The sequence below is a fragment of the Typha angustifolia genome, chromosome 8 (genome assembly GCF_048772165.1).
Source record: "Typha angustifolia cultivar Huaian chromosome 8, ASM4877216v1, whole genome shotgun sequence".
NCBI lineage: Eukaryota > Viridiplantae > Streptophyta > Magnoliopsida > Poales > Typhaceae > Typha > Typha angustifolia.
Genome location: NC_133246.1, coordinates 3,215,456 through 3,236,781, shown reverse-complemented (window position 1 = coordinate 3,236,781; position 21,326 = coordinate 3,215,456). Strand labels below are relative to the sequence as shown.

Sequence of the window (21,326 nt, the reverse complement as noted above, 5' to 3'; positions counted from 1 at the left end):
CAATATTAGAGTCAATGAAAGGGAGTTGCGGAGAAAAAAAAAACTAACACTAATAATGTAGATCTGACCGAGTAAATGAGAGATCTAAAGAGAGAGAAAAAAGAACTGCAAGGATTGGATCTTACCGTGATGTTAAAAGGAGATCGGAATCATGGAGAGATCAAGAAGGAGGGTGCAGAGAGAGAGAGAGAGAGAGAGAGAAATGGAGATTGGGAGGAGAAGAGGAAATAGACCGGCTGATAGTGTATTAGTGTTAGCGGTTTACGGCTATTTTCTAGGTTGGGTTTGGCCGGGTGAGACCCGGACGGGTTTTGGATCCGGTTTAGAGATCGGGTGTTACTGCCTAGTTTATCCAACTCGGGTTAGAATCCGATATCGTGAAATCCGCACCCGGAGAAAGGAATCCTCGCAATGTGCTCATATCAAATTATTCATGATTCGGTAGTAATTCGTCCTTATATATTAAGTTAGTTTGTATCACGTATGCATTGCTTTTCTTCTCTTTTTCAATAAAAATGTATGCATATTTTTTTTAATTGACTTAATAATTAATTTAGAAATCAAATGATTCATAGGATTTAGGCGATTAAGCACAATTAAAATAAACAGTAATTGTTTGTTTTTATTTTTTTAATAATAAATTTGATGGGTAATCAAGTCAGAAGCCATCATTCCGATGACATATTAAAGTGACTCTTCACTTTAAACCAAGCAAGAAATATGGTCAACGTGCCTGTGCCATGAATTATGAATATCGAGATTAATTAATTAAACCTGAGATTAATTAATTGTCCCTCTTTGTCGTTAATAATGCACTTATTATACTTCCCTTTGAGTACTTGTCTGTACATTAATTAGACACAATCGCAAGCCCACTCCTAGCAGATTAAGTGACAGTTTAACTATGTAATAGATGGATATCTATTTATTCTTCGATAAGGGTATATTTTATGAGCTCATTACCTATCTCACTATGTCATCCGCTCTTATATGCTGGCATGCATGCATATGTGTAGGAGGAATACATTCTAGTAATAAGAATACATGCATGCATATATTCTTGTTCGTGAATACCTGGGTGATTTTAAACTTAGAAAAGCTACTGAGAAGAGTAAAAGCCTCATGGATGAGGTTTCTAATGAGCAATGATTTAAGGATTAGGGGTGTAATATAGGCGCCTCATTTATCGAATTATAAATTTAGGTTTTTTTTATTGATTTTAGACTAATTTATTCTTAAAAATTAAAAGGTATATTTTACATAAGCAATACATATAAATTATATAAGTGATTCGTGGAATCTCAATACGCACGTCGTTGAAAATTACAGCATACATTTTATATAAGCGATGCGTATATATATTACATAAGTGATACATGACGTTTTTGAAATTAGAGCGTAATCTTATATAGTCAATGTGTATAAATTATATAAATGATGCTCGATTTTTTTCTTAAATCTCGATACATATATTTTTTTTAAATTATTACGTATATTTTGTATAATCGATACGTATAAGTGATGCATTCAATCTTTTTGAGATTTGTTAATGCTAAACCAGTAAAAAAAGGCCAGAAATTATAATTTAATAAATGAGAGGTTTATTTCTGCGGATTAGAAAATTGAAGGACTTTTTACTGTAAATTATATACACACGTGGCGTGTAGTAACACCACCATGTAAGAAAAAGAGACGCATGTTATCGGATCATACTCTATTTTTAACGTGAGTCATATATTTTGGATTAATTTATTTATTTTTAATTAAAAATATAATGTTTGAACTGTAACACCATAGAGTATAATATTTCCTTCGTATTATTTGTTTGTTCACCATCTATGATCTCTTCCCCTCCCACCGCTCTCGCTCGCTTGCTCTGCTTCAGATATCCGAGGCTGTCCTCCTCTTCTCTCCATTTCTCCAAACACCTCTCCTGCTTTTCTCGGAACACCCCTCGATTAAACCCATCAAACACCCCTTCTTTCCCTAGGCGTGATCCCCGAAGACCCACTCGCTTCCCTTCTTTGCTCCCTTCTCTCTCCTCCAGATTCGCTTCTGAGATGGCGAGCCAGTCCGCTAATTCCGTCCACGACTTCACTGTGAAGGTGATCGTCATCACCTTCCTCTGTGATCGTGATTAGTTATGCTTTGTTGGGTATTTCGAAAAATCTAATTTTGATGCTCACTCGATTTGTTTTAGCTATGAGCTTTTTTTTCTTCTTTCTGCTGGTTGACTTGGGGATTTTCCTGTTCAAATAGTTGTGCGTGGATTTAAGTTCGAATTTTAGGTAGAATTTATGAAATAGGATTCATTTATGTTTAAAGATCATTCGTGGAGCGAATCTATTGTAGATTTTATGCTGGCTCTTCAGCTTGGATTTAACTTTTCATGCATAGTGTTATCTTGTTAATCTAAGTGGTAGTACCTTACTTTTTTTATTTTATTTTTTGAAATATTAACTAATTTCCTGGTCGATAGTAGCTTGTCAATATATACGAAATGAAACTGACCCTTAGGGCTTTTGATCAAGAAATAAAAATAAAAAGCTTGTCAATCTAGAAAGGAATTCAATCATACTTCTCTGTCATTTAAATAGTATGGATTTCTACTATCGAGTATGTACGGAGATTATAACTTCAGCTTGCAGGATGCAAGAGGAAATGATGTAGATCTCAGCATCTATAAGGGGAAGGTTCTGCTGATAGTGAATGTTGCCTCTAAATGGTAGCACCCTAAATCCTTACTTTTGTTCCTTTATTATTATTATTTTTATTTTACGTTAACTAATCTCCTGGTAGATAGTAGCTAGGCAATCTAGAATAACGACTGGTTGAATCTTCCTTTTTTATTTGTAGTAAGATTGTTTGTTTTAGTGGATAATTTTGTCTACTTGCAAGAGAACAGATATTTAAAGTCTTGATGCATCTTCTTTGACTACCTTTTTCAGTGGATTGACAAATTCTAACTACACGGAGCTGAGTAAGCTGTATGAGGTATATAAGGATAAAGGTAAGTGCCTGGCAATTTAAATGCTGTTCTCCTTTTCAATTTATTTGGTCTGTGCTTTAATAAGTTCATCATCATTTAATGCCTTGTCTTTCATTATGTGTTAATTAAATGTTCAAATAGTCTACTTGATTTAGTAAGAGATTTAGGTAGCAAAATGTATGATATTTTATTTCTGAATCAAATACTTTGTGTAAATGCTTTTGCTATCTTCTTACAATTCAGGTTTAGAAATCCTAGCTTTTCCATGCAATCAGTTTGGTGCAGAAGAACCAGGAACCAATGAAGAGATTGCCCAATTTGCTTGCACTCGCTTTAAAGCTGAGTTCCCGATCTTCGACAAGGTATTTCGATCAAAGTTTGGAGGTTCTATTCCATCATTATTATATAAAATGTTTCTGTGAAATTATAAAGCTAATGCGCAAAGCATATATCAATTTCGCTTAAATGATTTGGACATCTAGAAGATGTTTGGTAGGCAGACAACATGACGTACTGAAATCATCCTGCTTTTGCTTCATACAAATTACTGTGTTATTTTTTATATGAGAACTTGAGAAGCAAACACCTTCTCATCATTCTTTTTTGTCATTTTTGAACACCAGAAGATGCAAAAAGGTACAAATCTTATATAATCATAGGTAGAATAGCAACAGTCCAAATGTTGAATAACATTTGGAGATGTGATACTCTGATAAGAAGAAAACCAGCACCAACTTATTAGATTTTCTTTCCTGGTCTAGGTTGACGTGAATGGTAGTAATGCTGCTCCTATCTACAAGTTTCTGAAGTCTAGCAAAGGTGGTATTTTTGGGGACAGCATCAAGTGGAACTTTGCAAAGTTCTTGGTAGACAAGGAAGGGAATGTTGTAGACCGCTATGCCCCGACTACTTCTCCATCAAGCATTGAGGTAAAGCGATTATTACCGCAACATATCCCTTGAGCTCTCTTGGAATTGCAGGTTGTCATAACACTTTGCACACATTTGCAGAAGGACATCAAGAAGCTGCTTGGAGTTTCTTAATGCTGCGTGCTTGGAGTTCTGTTATGCTCAGGATGATGGCATTTTATCTTCTAGGTTATGATTGGCTTGTGTATTGCAACTATCTTCCTTAATTCTCAAAGTTTGTAAATTCTGCAGCTTCCCAGAAACTTTATCTGGTTTGTAATATTGAGCTTTGCAAGCATTCGGTACTTAATAAAGCTTTATATGGTAGACTTTATGGGGCTCGTAACCTTCAAATCCACTGCTATAATTCCATAGAATAATAAGATCAAATTTGTTGCAAATGGAAATTCAAGCAGCAAATATCCAGAAATTGAAACTGAAAATGGCTTTCTAGCTACTATTACATTCTTTAGCTGAGAAAATATTGGAACTCTTGTGAGTACGTTACAATGGCAAGCGATTTCGGCACTTTCCAGGAAAGAACACCCAACACTGCTTCATATCAACAACAATTCATTTCTTTGCGTTGCAATAAATAGTATTCACATGATTAAACGGCAAGCATTTTGATGAACCACAATATTACATCAAACTGAATGCTCATGTCCTTGTTAATCCAGTCGATTCCCTTGGGTCACCAGATTAGGCAAGCCTCTGGGATTCATAGAAGTTATATAACTTCCATAATCCAGAGTCCTACCATTTGGGAAATCTAGACTCTCCCCATAGGAGAAAAGGGCAGATCGATGAACATTTGTTCAACATTCTTTGTATTTCTTTTTTCTTCAACCGCAACTGTTTCGACGAAGTCTTTCATTTCTTCTGCAAGCAGCAACTTTAATGAATTCGAGTACAACTTGTGCTTGACCTCCTCATTAATGGCTGAAGAATTTTCTGAACTGTGTAATATAGCAATGCAGATTGAGAATGCCTGCAGTGCTGATAACTGTGCATGAAAATTAACTGAATACTGTCCTTTTCCACTGTAGTTTATGGAGAGTGCAGGTATCTTTTCTTTGTTTCCCTGTTGAAAATTAGAACAAGATTAGAGGAAATTGAATCAGGCATCAACAAGCAACTCAGTACTGAAATAAGATATATCCCATGTATATTACATGTAATTGCAAAATCATTCAGGACAGATGATCAAAATACATGGTTGATTGCAAGAAAGAAAAAAGTCCATGTGATCAGCTGTAAGGCTAAGATGGGTTACAAGGAAGTTGATAGTCTTTTGTTGTGTCTAAGGGCCTTGATAATAGAACTTCCATATCGAACAAAGTTTATCTTCATTTGTCTGAATCACCGCAATATCATTCATAACCAACTTAACCAACTCAATCACACAGGTGATTGACGAGCACATGTGCCCATCAGCCTTGATAGTGCGTGGATAATTAATTATTGTAATGTATGCCAATCAGTAGTGAGGTCATACACATTTGTAAAAGAAAGCTATTTCGTGACTATATTGTTAAAAGTGTTTCTTGGGCCAAATGTTCCACACCTGACAGTCTCCAAGCTCACAGGCAATTCTTTCATTCTTTCAACTAATTCAGATATAGCATAACCATCATACAAGTTAATCATTGCACCACTGCCATTATCTGCTTAAACTTGTATGTACGGTATAATTAACTATCTAATAAGTTATTCCAAATTCTAAAACCACTAGTCAGGCTTGCACACAGAACACCAACTCCATCCAATTTTATGATATAAGTGGAAAAAAGGAAAGAAATCCTATAGAGTGCATACCTGAACAAAAAGAACCAATTCTTTCTTATTTCCCATTGTTATATAATCTATGCAGTCGTCACCACAAGGACTATCAAGGACAACAACTGGGCAGGCCATGTCCCAGCCACCACAATCGCAGCCCCCACCAAATCGCCATCTATCTAGTAAAGACAAAGGGCCACTTACATCACAACTTGGCAACCCATGTGTTCCGCTTGGAATAACCACTTTGACAGTATCAGGATACACGAAACTTGCAATTGGCTCTCTTTCCTGAATAACAGAAGTTACAGTCGATAAATTTGGAGATTCCTTAGAATTGGCCTGTTCTTTTATATCTTTTGAACTATCATTTTTATTGAGAGGAATCTGAATCACAATAGCAGCAATTTCCAGCTGTGGGTGCAAATCTTCTTGTGACCAAGGATAACAGGTCGAGGCATTTGAGTCCCAAGTACTAAGAGAATGTCTAATATGATGCTGACGCTCCATTGAATTTTCTCTCTCTAGATGACCCTGTGCAACCAAGCTTTCAGCAACACCATGTTGAATGAAGTCCAAAGAGCATCTTGTTCTTTCTTCAGCAGCAGAGCTCCTTCTGGCCTGAACAATGTCATATAGAATAAATTCTGCCTCAATGAACTTATCTAGAGTTCCATTTTCTCTCACATCCGAGGAAGGATTGCATGAAAGCTGCATCTGGCCAACAACTGGAGGAGAATGCCTGTACTTATCTTTGGTGCATCTTCCAATGCTGTTAATCCTCTTTTTGTGGAAAGTGTAGACCCACTTAGATGCATTCTCAGTTTTCCATGCCTTTGCAGAAAGAATATCTTCTGCATCTTTCATGGAGAATTTAAATAATTGAATGCCTTTCTTTCCTTCCACTTTGAGAATGGCATGCAGGTGAGCAGGTGAGGGAGGGATTTCCAAATGTTGGTGTTCTCTAAGCGACCAATCATTGTGCTCCATATTCTGTGTTGTCTTTGAAAAATCATTCAAAAGAGATTTGCGGGAGTGTCTACTGACTCTATTCCCCTTGATGATTGAAGGATTGATAACAATAGCAGCTTCTGTTTTTTTGAGTGATGAGCTTCTCATAGATTTTGATCTCATGATGGGATCAAAGATCCTCTTGAGTGGACTGAATGGACCTTCTGTAGTCACCTTGTTAAGAACAACTTCTGATTCATATTGTGAAGTGTGCGTTCTTGTCTTTGCTGAAAATGACTTGGGCAGAGCACATGCCATGTCTCTCTCATTATGAATGTTCCTATCAGTTTGAATACCAAGTATCTGACCGCAATCAGGCTTTAAATCTTTGATTGCTCCAGCTTCTAATAATTTGGGAGCCACATACTTGGAAGGATATTTAATATCCTCAGAGTCAATGCAGATCTCAAAGAGATCAGTAGCAATACCATTTTGTGGTGAGTCAAGATCAGTGCATGAGCTATCAGGCTTCAAGTGCTTACCGAAAAGGTAACGGAAGGAAAGATCTAGAAACTCCATGGATCTTCTAGTGATTCGGTCAGCTGTGCTCACAGAAGAAGACTCTGGTTCAGCATTTATACAGAAAAGGGATAATTGATTCTGCTGGGAAACATGAACTGCTTCACTTGGTCTATGCAGCAATGAATCGACAATCTCGAAGGACAAGAGGGTGTCATCATTATAGGATGATTCTAGTTTCCTCCCTTTCCTAAGCTTACTCATTCTCCTTACCTCACTAGAAGTTAGATAAATAGAACTCCTCTTTAGCATTACATTCTCTTCAAAAATTACTTCAAGAGTTCTGGAAGGCATGCTTTTACAATGGAAATCTGGGAGTTTATCATGGCTCGATCCTCTGAAGTCATCATATGAACTATTCAACTGGTGGCATCTGTTACTACTATGTTTTCTTCTATTTCTTTGTCCTGCATTTTCATTGCTGCAAGAAGAGGAATGAGCACTTCCAGGCATTGGTTGTGATGTAAAATGGTTCTCACATTCCATAGCTACATCTTCGCCCATAGAAAGATTGAGCTGTTGAACCATAAGACATCATGTTAGCTTCCATAATTCTTGCGGTGGCATGTGTAATTGTCTAAGTATAGCAAATTAAGTAATCATTATATAGTAAAATGCCAGCTCATGTGCTGCCTAAAGTCTTCTAAAACTTATGATCTATATGTTTTAAAGCATATAAGGTGTTTCCAGAAATTCTGCACGATTAATCCAACAGTAGCTTATACTGAGAAATTCAAACTTACTGTATGAATCCAAAAGTTACAGCTGGGAAGAGATCTTCAATCTCTTCAATAACAGGATGTACAACTTCTCTAAAGCGTGATTTATAGTATTGAAAATTAGAGAAATGTCACATACCTCCTACACAAGCAAGGGCTTCTGAATTTCCTCCCCACTCCATTCCCCTTTTATTCTACTTCTAGCAAATGAACAACCAGATGATCTATCAACACGGGTAAATCTAGTGCACAAAATGTTGTAGATTAAGGCTATGGAAGTTTTCAACTTAACATCAAGAAGAACAAGTAAATCACTATCTCAAACAGCAACAACAGATAGACCAATGAGAAAACTCCTGTAGAAAGAAAGGACGTCACTATTTCAAAGTTAGCGCACTAAGGAAAACAAGAAAAAAAAAATGTGGCTAAAATCAACAGCGGAAGCAAAACCCAATGTAGGAGGCCATCCACAATCCAATCTCAATCACAATACCAATCCCCAGGAAAAGCAAAACTGCGAATAAAATGCTACAAACCCAGCAAATCTCACCAATATAACCTCCACAAATTACCCAAAATAACTAAAAGAAGACACCCAAGAGTTAAAACTACAAAAAAGATGACGCCATTCATTCAGAACCAGCCATCCTTCCACAAGCAAATTGACTCGGCAGTAGGAAAAATCCAATCTTTCTTCATACCATCTCTCAAAACCTCGCCCCGAAAATTCTCTCGACAAAAAATGATAGAGAACCACCCAACAAGAAAACTTTACGCATAGGAAACCAAAGAGAAAAGAACGCGGAGTACCTCAATTACTCGAGCAGTACCGATGGAAAGCAAGCCATCGAGAGGGAGAGAAGGCGGCGTCTTCCACTGGAGGTTTGGGAGAAATTAAAAAGCAAAGAAAAAAAGAACTAGTGATTTGATAGTAATCATAGTTAGTACTTGTCGTCTTGTACTAAAACAATATGAAAACCCGGAGCTCTCGTTCCCCTCGAGCTGCTGTAATTGCTCATGAAGCAGTTCACAGGTAATTAAAGCGGTCTTTGTCTGCACTTGATCTGGACACAGGTGCTGTCGTGGTTGAAATTACCGACACCTCCCTTCCATCTCGAGCTACATCCGCTACCTTGCGAGGGCACCGACTGGAAACTATAAATAGTTAAATACCATCTGCACGAAGGATGACATGCACGTGGGACCACGGCGTTTGATTCCGATCCAAGGAAGCAGACGCTGTCCCGGACAACGAGGCCGAGGTCACGTGACATGCACGTAGGGTCCACCAGCTGTGCCAGTTGGTGGGTCCATCGCCCGTGAGCATCAAATCTTCAAACCACGGATGAATGGATTTTGAGAAGAATAAAACAATCAATTGAGAAAAAAACGTAACACCTGGCCTTACCCATAGGATTGCTCATTACTCAAAGGTCAACACTTGATTCTTTCGTAAATAAATCAATGATCAGATATTGGACACATTGTTTCTTACAAATAATATCGGCAATCACAGATGCTCAAGTGATCAAGAGAAAAGAAAAAAGATAAACTAATCAGCAACTAAAGAGCCAGAAAGATTGCACGATTAATAATCCGCCTTGACCGAAATGTGTGCTTGAGGAACTACCAGAGTGGAACAGATCCAAAGAGCAGAGGAGCTGCAAATTAATCTACGCTAGCTAGTTAAAAGAAGAAGAAGAACTCAGTCGAGCTTTTATCTACAACATTTCCAGGGCTTGCTTGATCATCTCTGGATGCGCTATGACTGAACTGGTAAACTGCAATGAGATTCAAAGATCATCAGTACCAACCTTTGGTGCAAGTTACAATGCCAAAAGTGTAAAGACATGCCTAAACATTTCATAGTTGAAATGTCATCTGTTAAAAATATGTGGCAACATAGATGGTAGCAGATGTAAGAAGAGAGCGTTGCTTGCATGTATAGATTACCTTGAAATTGTGCACCATCGATGCCAAGGTTATGGAAGACGAAGCAATTTGCTCACAGCCAGGTCCAGCGAATCAACGTTCTTCTTTAAGATCTTTCTTTGTAAAGACTTAAGAAATCAGCTAACAAGGTATATTAGAAAATCAACTAAAACTGCACGAGAAGGAACTAGTGCATAGTTTTGAGCCAAAATGCCATTTTTAGAGTTCTTAGCAACATAGTACAACCCAAGCCCCTGCAATGAAGTAGAAATGGTGAGAATATCTCTCTATAAGGAGTTACTGACTGTGGTTCGACGTAATTACACTTGGTTTGTGTCTTGGGATCCTAGGTAAGTAGGCATTGGTGGTCCATATTTGGGCCTTATGTGGTCCATCTTGTAGGGAAGCCTTGCCCCCTCTGTGCATTCTGGACTAGGATTTAAGCTGAATTTATGCACAAAAAGAGAGGAAAGAAAACATAGTACAAGCCACAACTTAAGCAGACAGCTAGTTTCAGAGACAATTGGCCACTAGCCAAGTAGATTTGCTAACTGCCTTAAAATTCAATCTGTTTGCATCGTGAAAAGCCATTTGAGGAGAAAGTTTACTGTCTCGTATTAGTGGGTGGTACCTGCTACCTATATCCTTGCAAGAGATAGCAATGAAGAAAAGGATACAATTGCATGGCCAGACTGTCCAAGCCCTTCATTTCCTCATTCAACCTATGGAAAATAGTAGAAACCACCTCAACATCAAGATGCAATTGAGAATTGGAGTAGAACAAATGTTAATTGCAAATAACAGAAGAAACAACTTGAGAAAATTTGCATAATACATGAGATATCTATGTTCAACCTAGAGATTCTATATAAGAAAAAACAGAATCTGAAAGAATAACACGTCCATGATAATTAATATTGCTACTTCTACTGATATTTTTCTCTTAGTAGAAGGTTTAAATGTGATCTGAAGTGAATAATTGTCTATAGGCAGACAACAAACAACAATCAGAATGCTGATTCAATACTTTGTATGAAGATAGTTCCTTACAAAGTTGAGGCATATAAAATAGGAAAACAAATACAATTCTAGTAGATGTGCCAGTAAAAATGTAATGAGGGAACATAACAAGAAGATAATACCCCTGGTGAAACTATTGAATCATGCAGCCCGAAAAAGGAAAGATTTTATCTAATCAGTCAATATGCTCTCCAATTACAAGTCAAATAATTGCAGCACAGAAAGATGGATCAACAATTGACAGATGAAAATCATATCACCAGAAAACTGCATATGGAATCATCAACAATATGAAAGGCAATCATCATTGGGGAGGATGCAGAGAGTTAACCAGACCACCGAAGGGGATGGCGATGGGTACACGTATTGTGTGTGAGTGTTATGAACCAGATCTAGATTGATCCGGACGTAAGAAAATTATAAAAATTTAGGTAGTGGTAGCCTCGGAAGTTAGGGTCCTAGTGGTTTTGGTTTTACGTAAGTCGGAATGAAAGGTTGGGATGAAAAGATATAAATAAAATAATAGAGGAATGTCAGAATGGGGCAGATTGATAAATATCCAATATTATAGTGGTCGACGAAGGGTGGCGAACAACTAAGGGTAGTGGTGGACGATCGTATAGTAGGGTAGCTGTTAGAGAAAGGTGGTGGGTAAGGTTTAAAAACTTTAATGGTTCTACAGCAATGATCTACTCCTAGAAAAATAAAGTCAATCTAACGACTACGATAAAACGGTAAATACGATAATAAAAAAAAACTAAACTCAATTAATTCTCAATAATTGAATGCTTGCATGAATAAACAAAAAAATCCAGCCTCTCTATATATAAAAATTAGGTACAACAAGTTCTACTTAGATTTAGCCTTAAAGATTTATACGACTCGAACTATAACTTATCTTAGAGGCTTACATAACTTAATTGAATTTATCTTAGTGGCTTATATGACTTAACTAAACTTACCTTAAGAGCTTACATAAAAGATGAACATGAATCAATTAAAAAATAAACAGACTCAATCTATCGAGCCCAATGTCCCCGTGATTCAATCCGATTAGACCCGAATTATATTAATGAGAGAAATCCAGCCACTAGAAAAAGGTTATTCTTAGGAATTTAGACATCTATCATTTACATCAATGGCCCCTTTAGGACAGTTCCATGAACATTTTAGAAATGCAACTGGAATGGCATTTTTTGTAGTCATAGATTTTAGTGGGACAGATCATATTCGAAGAAACTTAGTCACTAATATTGAATTTCTATTCCATTTGAGGAATATATATGCACCAACTTATGGTTATGAGGAGGAAGGGCCTTTTGGTCATGTAAAGTTATAAACATGTATTTTATCTCTCGCAGACTAAGAAGCACAGACATGGATACGGGACATGGATACGACACGATACAGACACGGGGATACGACAAATCTTAAAAAAACAGGACACGATACGTTTAGGACACGACAAAATAAATAAATAAAAGCATTATATATATTATCGATACGTTTAAAGAAATAATTTTAAGAAAGCCCATCTCTCAAGGATAAATATAAATATTTGAACAATTTAGGGACAAACCCACAAAGTTACCATATATCTGTTAGCTGATAACAGTCTATGTAAGGGGGGGAAATAGTTATCTAGTCCGACAAATGAACTTGCCTTGAAATGAAAATAGTAAAGTTGAAATTACTATATCATAAAGAAGAAAGACAAATGGATAGAAGTAAATCACCTCAAGCATGAATTAATGTACTTATTTCCCTTTGTAGATGCATCAAGTGCTGCAAAATGAAGTAGAACTCAAGTTTTCAGCAGGAGTGTTCTTCAGTGGTAAACAATCTTTTGAAAAAGAAAGCTCAGAACTGATGCAAATATGTTAGTGAGCGTTAAATCGTGTTCATTTAACAGATGCATTAAGTCATTTAAATTTAGCATCATTTGATCACCATAGTTTTCTCTTGGAAAATAAATGACTCTTGAAACTTGTTCTTTTCATTTCCTCCCATTTGATTGGAATTGACAAATCTTATAAAGCAAAGCTAGGTGAACTGAAAGGATAATTAGTACTTACTGTTCACCTTAACTACAGGCGACTCTTTTGAGGATCAGCAACAACATCCATACAAATGAAACTGGTATGGTGCACTATAGGTTCATAATTGACCAAGACCTTAGACACGTCCAATAAAGCCATAACTAGGCAAGTCTTGACAATACAGAGTCGATGCAAGCAAGGTCAAATGTTTCAAGCTAGAACCAATTGTTTATTCATCTCGATATCTAGAGAAACTATTCAATCAACTCAATATGCCTACATGAATTTTTTTATCAAAAAGCATGGATCTTATTCCTTACATCACTACCTTACCAGATTCTTGAAGGCGACCTACAACGTCACTGAAACATTGCATGTTCTCGACTGAAGTAGAAGTGGCCTGCATAATGTAAGTTATTCATTACAAATAGCCGATAATAATGTGACCACAAGGGCAACTTGTGAGCAAGCCTCCACTATCGATCCGAGGCATATATTCTTTACATAAATTACAAGAACGCTGAGATCAATATTAAATTGCAAAATTCTCTTTTGAATGTGCTAAAACCGCAAATTTAGGCAAGAAACTCAAAAACGAGAGCAAGAAAACCACTTCCGGTTCATGATTTCGTAGAAGTTATGGGAAAGGGAAGGGACGGAAGAAGAGAAGACCTCGGAGAGAGCGAGGCGGAGGGAGGAGAAGAGAGAGGTGAAGCTGTCGGCAATGGCGGCGGAGTCCCTCTCCACCACCTCTAGGGCTCGAAAGATCTCGCGGCGGTTCTCCCAAGGTCCCGCCGGATCGACAGAGGCGTCTGAGACTGCGGGCGGAGATGGTTCTTCTTCCTCGATCGCCGTGGGGAGGTCCGTCCGAGTCGCCGCGTCTCCGTCTTCCGCCATTAACGTGGGCTTCGCTTCCTTTGGGCCGGACAGAGAGAGAGAGAGAGAGAAAGAAAAGTGAACGGCTTGGTATACTGGTAATTTAAAAATAGAGAAAATTGCATCTCACACCCTATCATAAATTTTTTCACGAATTTTACTATTCACACCCCTACCTCCATTATTTACATTTAGAACCACATGTTTTCCAAAAATACCCTTCCTTTTCTAATCTCTCTCAGAGAGATATTTCCTCTTGAGAAAAAAAAAACATAATGATATTTACACAAAAAATAAAAAATAATAAAAAAATCAAATTCGATCTTAGCGAAACATTATGTTTTTCATGCATTTTCTGCCCATTTTGGTTAATATTTAGATTGTTATTAGATTGTTAATTTCAATATAAATATGCGATGTAATTTTGAGAGAAGTCAGCACGAGCCTCTGAACAAGAAACAAGAATGCTCCACTAAATTCTAGGATGGAACAATGAACATCATAATTATTAACATTAATAGCAGATAACAATATTCAGTATACATCTTTGAGAAATCATCTCCGGGGCACCATTTCCCCTGATTCATCCTTCTCAAAGATCCTTTCGATCCACTCCTCCCATGCAGTCCTGCGACGGCTGCTACTGGATGAAATCGGAGAACCCTCTTCTTCGACCTTATCATGGGAATCGTTGTCAAACGTACCGTACATTGATGGCACATATGCATCTGGCACAGACAGCGTTACGGCTCGTCGGAGCGCAGCCCTGTGCTCCTCGCTGTGCTCCCTTATAAGGGTCCTCTCTTGCTCCATCCTTTGATTTATAGGCGTCTCCATGGCACGGTCATTCTCCATCATCAGCTGTTCATAATAAATCTCGTTTACAAATCGAACTTTTATAACAATTTTATCATGTTTAAAGATATAAGATTGGTCCAAAAAATTGCAAGTTTCAAATTGTTGCCCATAAAGTTGCTAAGATCAGAATTTTGTGAAGAGCATGGAAGGCGTGAGGCAGAAGTATGAGAAAAGTGGCTAAATACTGCAGGAATCTTGTTACGCTGTATCTATGCAAATGACATGGTTAGAATACGTATGGACTGATAAATGGTATTTATACCTGCTTTACTTTAGAAGGTTACAGCGGCGACAATGAGAAGAACAAGAAATAAAAATCCTATGCTGCTTAAGAGCTCTATCCAAATTATTTACCTGCCATTTTCCAATGAAGCTGCTAAACTCAGTGACCAAGAGATAGGGGGGCACTCTTTTCTTGATTTTAGAACATGGTGAGAAAGGGGCTTCCCTTTGTCAATGTAATAACAAAACTTTAGATTGTAGAAACAATGAAGAAGCGAAGGCAAAGACTACAACTTACATCTAAGGCCCTTTGGGCTTCTCTCTCTATCCAAATGATAGCATGGTCAGAAGTGGCATTACAAGAAAGTACGATGTGCTCAAATCTCCCATCCACCGGCACTGCAGTTCTAACAACAGGAGGAAATCTTCCACACCTGCGACCAGTGTCGAAAACAAACATTTCTTCAGAAATAATGAGGGTCAGAAACCTCAAGCAAATAAATGAACATATATTTTTCTTTTTGCTTTCTGTGTATGTTTCCTTTGCAAAAATTTCCTGAAAAAGGAGATTGTCTGTGAAGCAATGACTTTTGTGAACATGTTGGCACATGTCATAGAATGGCCTCAATTCTCAGAGCAGTAAACTTGATGCAGTGCCTGCTATATTCAGCAGGATTCATTAAAATAACTAACATGAAATGGATGGGAAATGCTTCCACTTCAAGTAGGAGAAGTTGACTGGGTAAGCATAAAACTAGCATAGAACTACTCAAAATTAGCAGTAAAAAATACCAAGGTAATGTAGGATATGAAACTATTCATATGAAAAGAGAGAAATCTACAACTAAAAGGAATGTAAGTAGTGACAACAACAAATATGTTTTAAAACAAGCCATCCACACTTACTGTGGTGCAAACAATCCCTAAAAAATGTAGGCAACGCTAACTTCCAAGCAAAAACCTAGTTTTCTGGAAGCCAAGTAATTAACTGAATTATGGTACCTCTGCTTAAAAGAGATATGACCTATACACTTTGAAAGCCCATAAACCTCTTGATAAACAATCCAACAGTAAAGAAATTTCCACATTATGTCACTTATCAGCAGGCAGTTTGCTTATTTCAAGCATTTTTCACCTCTTCTAGTCCATCTTTCTGTTTATGATACACTTTTTCCATAATATTCACTGATAGTGGACCATGTCTTTCTCCCCAGAAATCTTTTCTCTAAAACCATGTTTTAGTGTTTACTGATCCTTAGAAAAAACAGAACTTCCAATACATTCATCATGACTACCTGAAATTGTACGCAGTGTGCAATCTTCTAAGGAAAGTAGAATCAATACCTGAATGGTTTCCTCTCGACTATATGATAGAGTCTACCGGGTGCATAGAGCCGCCTAGGATCTCTTAACATGACATCTTCAGGTATACATGTGTCTACCAGGCACCTTAGACATAGAAGGCATGGCAAACTGTAGAAAGATGATTATATCAGCCTTCCTGAAAAGATATAAAATTTTTATAAAGTTCTAAGAAAGGATTTGTACAAGCATTAATAGGAATCTTAATAGTTTTCCCATCAATAAATTGGTAGTTACATTGCTAAAACATAATAATATGCAAGGTGCATCTGAAGAGGAAAATAAAAAAGAAAGTACAAGCACAAGCTGGTTTTACCAAAGGAATAACTATATTGCGCATACTAAATATATTATAGAGATTTCTTTGTCTTTCATGAGAGCAGGTGCTTAGTTGAGCTTTAACAAGCATATCTGCATTCTAGCTTCAAATGGAGACCGACTTCTTCAACTGTCCTCAGATCTTACAGATCTTATTCTTTCTTCTACTGAATTTGCAGTTGTACTTTACAAATGAATCTCCATGTGATGGTGATGACTTTATTTATCATCATTCACCAGTAATGTTTACTAAGGGCTATCACGATGTTACTAAGAGATTTTTGTTAACTTGTAATGCAAGTAACTCTTTCTTTTCCTCGCCTACCATGGGGCTTTGATTATAATTTTATGTTAGTACCAACTTAACCGATTCTCCACTATGATTCCAAGCCACGATAGAAGAGAAGGTTAAAGACAGCAAGCGTTTACCAATTGAAAGGTCAAAAATAAAATGCATGTTAATCTAGTGAAAACCCTAAAATGAAACCAAATCTGCCAATAGTTCTCAGAATGCCAACAACTTGGATTTTAATTCTGCAAATACTATTTCCAGATCGAATAGACTCCTAATAAGAATAGGTTTCCCTCCTGCTACAAGAAAAAGTAAACCATAAAATGTAAGTTGACAACAACAGGTACAAAAGTTGAAGTTGAACCCTCACTTTTTAAAGTGCAAGATAACATCACACTGAATCCTTAAATTGGAATTACGAGTTTCTGGGAAATCTGGTATGATTTGCTGCTAGTATAATATTTTTAGACCTTTCTAGTCTCTCTGTCAACATCAATGTTCTTCCTAATAACATTAACTATTGCAAAATGATCTTGATGAGGAATAAGTGGATCTCCATTTACCAGAATAGTGACTTGAAAATATCTTCCAAAGGAGTAGCTGTCCGAGGCAAAAAATCATCCTGCTTAATTGAGATCAATATTAGGAAAAAGTGCAATTGGCTGACGATGAACTTGCTAAACGATCATATAAATATGCAAACTATATGCAAACTAAGGCACAAATTATATCTAGATGAGAAACTTTAACATATTATGCAGAAAGTAACAAACAACATAGAAGATATACTTGCATTTTGCCAGCTAAGTGATGTTGAAAAGCATTAAATGAAATAGCAGAACTAATGAACAGGTAATGTCACTCAGTTTCAATTTTTCTGAACGCTCAGAATTGGACATCACAGCAGTCGGTCACCTATACTGTTAAAATCCATTGTGTCAACTGAACAGACATTTTTCATCGAGGATACAACTGGACTATAGAAACCAGCTAGCAAAATCTAGTATGCATTCTAGAGTATCCGCACCTTTTAAGCCTTGGTACTACATATTATTTTGATAGATCATGAGCCCATAGGCTAGACAAAAGGATTAGCCTTCCCCGATACATAACTCGGAAAATCGGGTTAACTCTCTCAAGAAATGGGATACGGGTCTTAATCCATACACTGGCGCTTTTGCAGAAAATTTACCAAACATTATCCCTAAAACTTGGAGGATCTAAACTCATGACCTCTATTATAAGTTGATAGAGCCCGACCACTAGACTACATAGGTTGGCCTTAATTACTAAATATTGACTATTTAGAGAAAAATATAAAGCTCAGGAAAGATAGCATTATCACCTATGATGGAATATTCATCTTCTCTTGCCTAGAGTCATTAAGCTAGTCATAAACAAACTTCCTATCAACAAAAGGTTACCAAGAATAAAAGTTTACTTATAAGAAGTATTGTATCTTACATGTGATTCTGCATAAAAGTAAGTAGATATACTCACTGAAGTTTGTTAGTAAAAAAATATCTGTGCTGTTTACTGGACAGTACATATTAAACGGAACTCTTAATGGGTTTCCTTTCCTGTGATGGGATGGGATACAGGAAAGAATATACTTAAGGAAATATTAAAGGATTGTAATGGTCTGAAAGTATCAAATTTAACTAGAGAAGGATAAATTACTGAATTTGTCATACTGTCTTCATTGAAAATCACATTGACCAATTGCAAACAAGAACCACCATTCAAAAGACAATATAAACAATCATAGCTAATGTTGGAACATGACAAGAATGGAATTTTGTAGCGCTCAAAATTTTGTACCACTTATTGTCCTATAATTTGCCTCCTTTTATTTCTAGAATATTCAACGTGAGCCTCAAGACAAATTCCAGATCAAGTGGACTATTGAACAAGGGTAGTCTTCATTGCACACTGAGGCCGATCAGTAATTCTGCACGCCCTAATACAGTAGTGCCACAGTAGCCCACAACAGCTGATGCTGAACTAACATGGGCAGTATGCAGCACTAGTCAATATACTATATACAGGGAATTTTCCTGAGTGTTGATTCCGCACTACTGCGGACAGTCTAGTTCATCCCTGGTCTAAAAAACCTTACCAAGTAATGTTCCAGACTAAACTTTGGATGATCCTTATCTTTTAAGACACATAAAACACATACAACACATTGGAAATCAGAAATTAGATATTTGACACTAAGATGATAAAGATATCTTGCCTGAAGAATGACTGAGTTGATGACATCCGCATATCTAACAGCCAGATTAAGTGACATACACCTGGCAGGCGCAATTGCAAAGCATCTGATCCTCTTCCTCTCCACATTCCCCAACCTATCCAAATTCTGAACAGCTACCATAGCCAGCATTGTTGCCACACCAGAACCCAGAGAATGCCCAGTGAAAGTAAGCGTATAATTATGATTACTCTCTAACAAATCTCTTAAAACATCACATTCAGCATCAAATACAGACTCCGCAGCCTTCAATAGCCCATTGTGAACATAACCACCATCAAATTTCCTCTTTCCAAGCCTGTTGTCCAACAAAACTGCATAATCACTCTCTTTTGCCATGTTAAGTCCTCTAACAGCAAGGACCACATCAGCATGGTCATGATCAAGATATATCAAGTAAGTCGGGGCGCGGCCTTGAGTGTCCTCATATGTCTTCCGATGAACCACCCACCGCGGATTAATGCCATACCCTCCTGGTGGAGCCCATTGCGGGTTATCGAGATCATCCTCGTAAACTGAGAGGATGAGGCGGCAGAGCCGGGGCACGGGCTCAAATTCTACGGCTGAAGCAAGGCCCCAGGTCTCACTATCGTGACCGGCACTGTGAAGGCATCTCTTCCAGGCCCAGCGAGCGCATGCGAGGCAGTATACACACTCAACGATGGGGATGCAGCAAGCAATAGACATTAAGAAAAAAAAAAAACTATGAAGGGAGCATTCGTAAATTAGCCTAGTAGGAATAAGACGGCAAAGATCAACCTGGTGGGCATCCAAGTTAGTACTTTTTTCACTCAATTCACAAGTAGAAAAGGTATATAGTAGAAAATTGCTAATTTAAGGACAAATTCCTACGTGGGCCTGGGACCCTGGACCTACAATTCAAAAGGGAGGGAGCAGAAAAGATTAGGGATTTCCTAAAGACAAAAGAGTTACTCCAAACACCTATGTGATTGAGTGAAAACAACACATACCGCGAAGAAAAGATACGATTTTGGAAGCACATATAGGAATCACTTGCAAAATTGAGAGTGCTGCAATGGAAAGCAGCGAGCTTTGCAATCTTTACAAATGCCTTCGATGATGGGCACCATAGAGATGGAAGAAGGAAGTAAACTTACAGACGGATTCTTTGAGGAGGGATGAAGGAAGTGGCGATTCCAAGTTTGAGGCGGACTCCTCAAGCCATGAAAGAAGAGCAGCAAGGACTAAAGCTCGGTGAACCAACTACGAGTCAAAGTGAGGAATCCCACAACTAGATGAAATTTAGATAAAGAAGTAATTAGACCCAACTACGAGTCAAATTAGAACTTCCCAGAGAAGGAAGAGAGAAAAACAACAGAAGAAGATTAGTGTGTTGTTAGTGACATTAATACTATCTATGTGTGTATGTCAGTCAGTATGTTTATATATCGTACTTATTTACCGCTGGGTCTAATTGTTAGGTGCACACCAATGACAACCCCATGCCATTGCAAACGATGAACCCCATCTTAGTAATCTCCGGGAACTCGGCAGCACGTGGTTTGCCGGTGGCAGTTTGAATACATTTATTTATTTATTTTTCTTTTTCTATTTCATAAATATATTTAGGGATAAGTGTGCTTACACTTGGAACGCTTCCACTTTTTTATGATATATTGACTTCTTAATTATAGAAAATATTCAAAATATCTTGTCGGTTAGATTTTTTTTATGGTTTAAAAATGACATGTGAGTGTAACATCATTAATTTTTAGGCCTTCTATAAACTATCTTATTATATTTTAGAGAAAATCAAGAGAGTAAAATAATAAATTTTTTTTGTTAATTAACAAGGGAGGTGACTGAGTTAGATTTTTATTAAATTAATAGTACAGGAGCCTTGGTGTAATTATCTCATATATCTATCTTCTTATAGTAAGTTTTATTGACTTCTCTCGAGAGGATAAAAAAAGGGGTCTTTAGTAGCTTTAGGCTCAGTGTGGTTGGAGTATGGGCCCTTATATTTATAATTAGGGTTCGCCTGCAAACACTTAATATGATCAATTGAACACCATTAAATACAAAGGAAAAAATGCCTCCTAACGGGGTATCGGCGTATTGTTATCCACCAAAAAAGGGTCGGATAACACTGGTGATTATGACCGTTCATGGCATCTAAAGTTTCCTTTTTTGTTGAGAAATAGGGATAAGCACTTATCTATTAAAAGAAAAGAAAAATTGCCGAATTGTCGTCCGATCTC

The 21,326-nt window shown here is 37.3% G+C and overlaps 4 protein-coding genes across 18 annotated transcripts in view; 1 reads left to right on the top strand and 3 right to left on the bottom strand.

Moving 5' to 3' along the window:
* The window catches only part of LOC140764796 (BEACH domain-containing protein C2), a 36,455-nt gene extending 36,216 nt beyond the window's left edge, over positions 1–239 (bottom strand). For all 4 annotated transcript variants that reach the window (XM_073103556.1, XM_073103557.1, XM_073103558.1 and 1 more), the window contains exon 1: positions 126–239. The gene's annotated coding sequence lies outside the window, so the exon portion shown is untranslated. The remainder of the gene's footprint in view (positions 1–125) is intronic.
* A 1,578-nt stretch (positions 240–1,817) lies between these two features.
* On the top strand, positions 1,818–4,231 carry LOC140764798 (probable phospholipid hydroperoxide glutathione peroxidase). Its single transcript, XM_073103568.1, has 6 exons — positions 1,818–2,105; positions 2,649–2,725; positions 2,949–3,010; positions 3,233–3,351; positions 3,751–3,918; positions 4,000–4,231. Exons 1-6 carry the CDS (start codon positions 1,839–1,841, stop codon positions 4,030–4,032), a joined length of 726 nt encoding a protein of 241 aa, XP_072959669.1. The 5' UTR covers positions 1,818–1,838; the 3' UTR covers positions 4,033–4,231.
* A 219-nt stretch (positions 4,232–4,450) lies between these two features.
* Positions 4,451–13,661, bottom strand: LOC140764797 (uncharacterized). 7 transcript variants are annotated; one of them, XM_073103564.1, is made up of 9 exons: positions 13,592–13,661; positions 13,248–13,319; positions 12,617–12,665; positions 9,882–10,582; positions 8,739–9,709; positions 8,244–8,305; positions 8,068–8,128; positions 5,716–7,725; positions 4,451–4,981 (listed from the first exon to the last, which is right to left on the bottom strand). In XM_073103564.1, exons 8-9 carry the CDS (start codon positions 7,711–7,713, stop codon positions 4,670–4,672), a joined length of 2,310 nt encoding a protein of 769 aa, XP_072959665.1. In that variant the 5' UTR covers positions 7,714–7,725; positions 8,068–8,128; positions 8,244–8,305; positions 8,739–9,709; positions 9,882–10,582; positions 12,617–12,665; positions 13,248–13,319; positions 13,592–13,661; the 3' UTR covers positions 4,451–4,669. The 7 variants fall into 7 exon arrangements, with proteins under 7 accessions (XP_072959665.1, XP_072959666.1, XP_072959663.1 ...); XM_073103565.1 differs by having other exon boundaries at positions 8,244–8,284; XM_073103562.1 differs by having other exon boundaries at positions 8,244–9,709.
* A 582-nt stretch (positions 13,662–14,243) lies between these two features.
* Positions 14,244–20,440, bottom strand: LOC140765213 (uncharacterized). Of its 6 annotated transcripts, XM_073104182.1 has the most exons (7): positions 20,223–20,435; positions 20,076–20,135; positions 19,087–19,976; positions 17,411–17,469; positions 16,220–16,348; positions 15,174–15,309; positions 14,244–14,656 (listed from the first exon to the last, which is right to left on the bottom strand). In XM_073104182.1, exons 3-7 carry the CDS (start codon positions 19,789–19,791, stop codon positions 14,351–14,353), a joined length of 1,335 nt encoding a protein of 444 aa, XP_072960283.1. In that variant the 5' UTR covers positions 19,792–19,976; positions 20,076–20,135; positions 20,223–20,435; the 3' UTR covers positions 14,244–14,350. The 6 variants fall into 6 exon arrangements, 5 of the variants coding, with proteins under 5 accessions (XP_072960283.1, XP_072960281.1, XP_072960282.1 ...); XM_073104180.1 differs by having other exon boundaries at positions 20,076–20,435; XM_073104181.1 differs by having other exon boundaries at positions 19,087–20,135.
* Positions 20,441–21,326: the final 886 nt, after the last annotated feature.

Bases quoted from the DNA above. Each gene is read 5' to 3' on its own strand.
- LOC140764798 (XM_073103568.1), top strand. From the start codon at position 1,839: ATGATCTCTTCCCCTCCCACCGCTCTCGCTCGCTTGCTCTGCTTCAGA. The intron at 3,011-3,232 runs GTAAGTGCCTGG...CTTACAATTCAG, and splicing joins TGAGGTATATAAGGATAAAG to GTTTAGAAATCCTAGCTTTT. The intron at 3,919-3,999 runs GTAAAGCGATTA...ACACATTTGCAG, and splicing joins CTTCTCCATCAAGCATTGAG to AAGGACATCAAGAAGCTGCT.
- LOC140764797 (XM_073103560.1), bottom strand. From the start codon at position 7,713: ATGGGCGAAGATGTAGCTATGGAATGTGAGAACCATTTTACATCACAA. The intron at 4,982-5,715 runs GTATGCACTCTA...AATTTTCAACAG, and splicing joins AATTGGTTCTTTTTGTTCAG to GGAAACAAAGAAAAGATACC.
- LOC140765213 (XM_073104179.1), bottom strand. From the start codon at position 19,791: ATGTCTATTGCTTGCTGCATCCCCATCGTTGAGTGTGTATACTGCCTC. The intron at 16,349-17,410 runs GTAAATGGAGAT...ATCTTTCTACAG, and splicing joins ATTTTCAAGTCACTATTCTG to TTTGCCATGCCTTCTATGTC. The intron at 14,657-15,173 runs GTAAGTTGTAGT...TATTATGAACAG, and splicing joins AAGCCCAAAGGGCCTTAGAT to CTGATGATGGAGAATGACCG.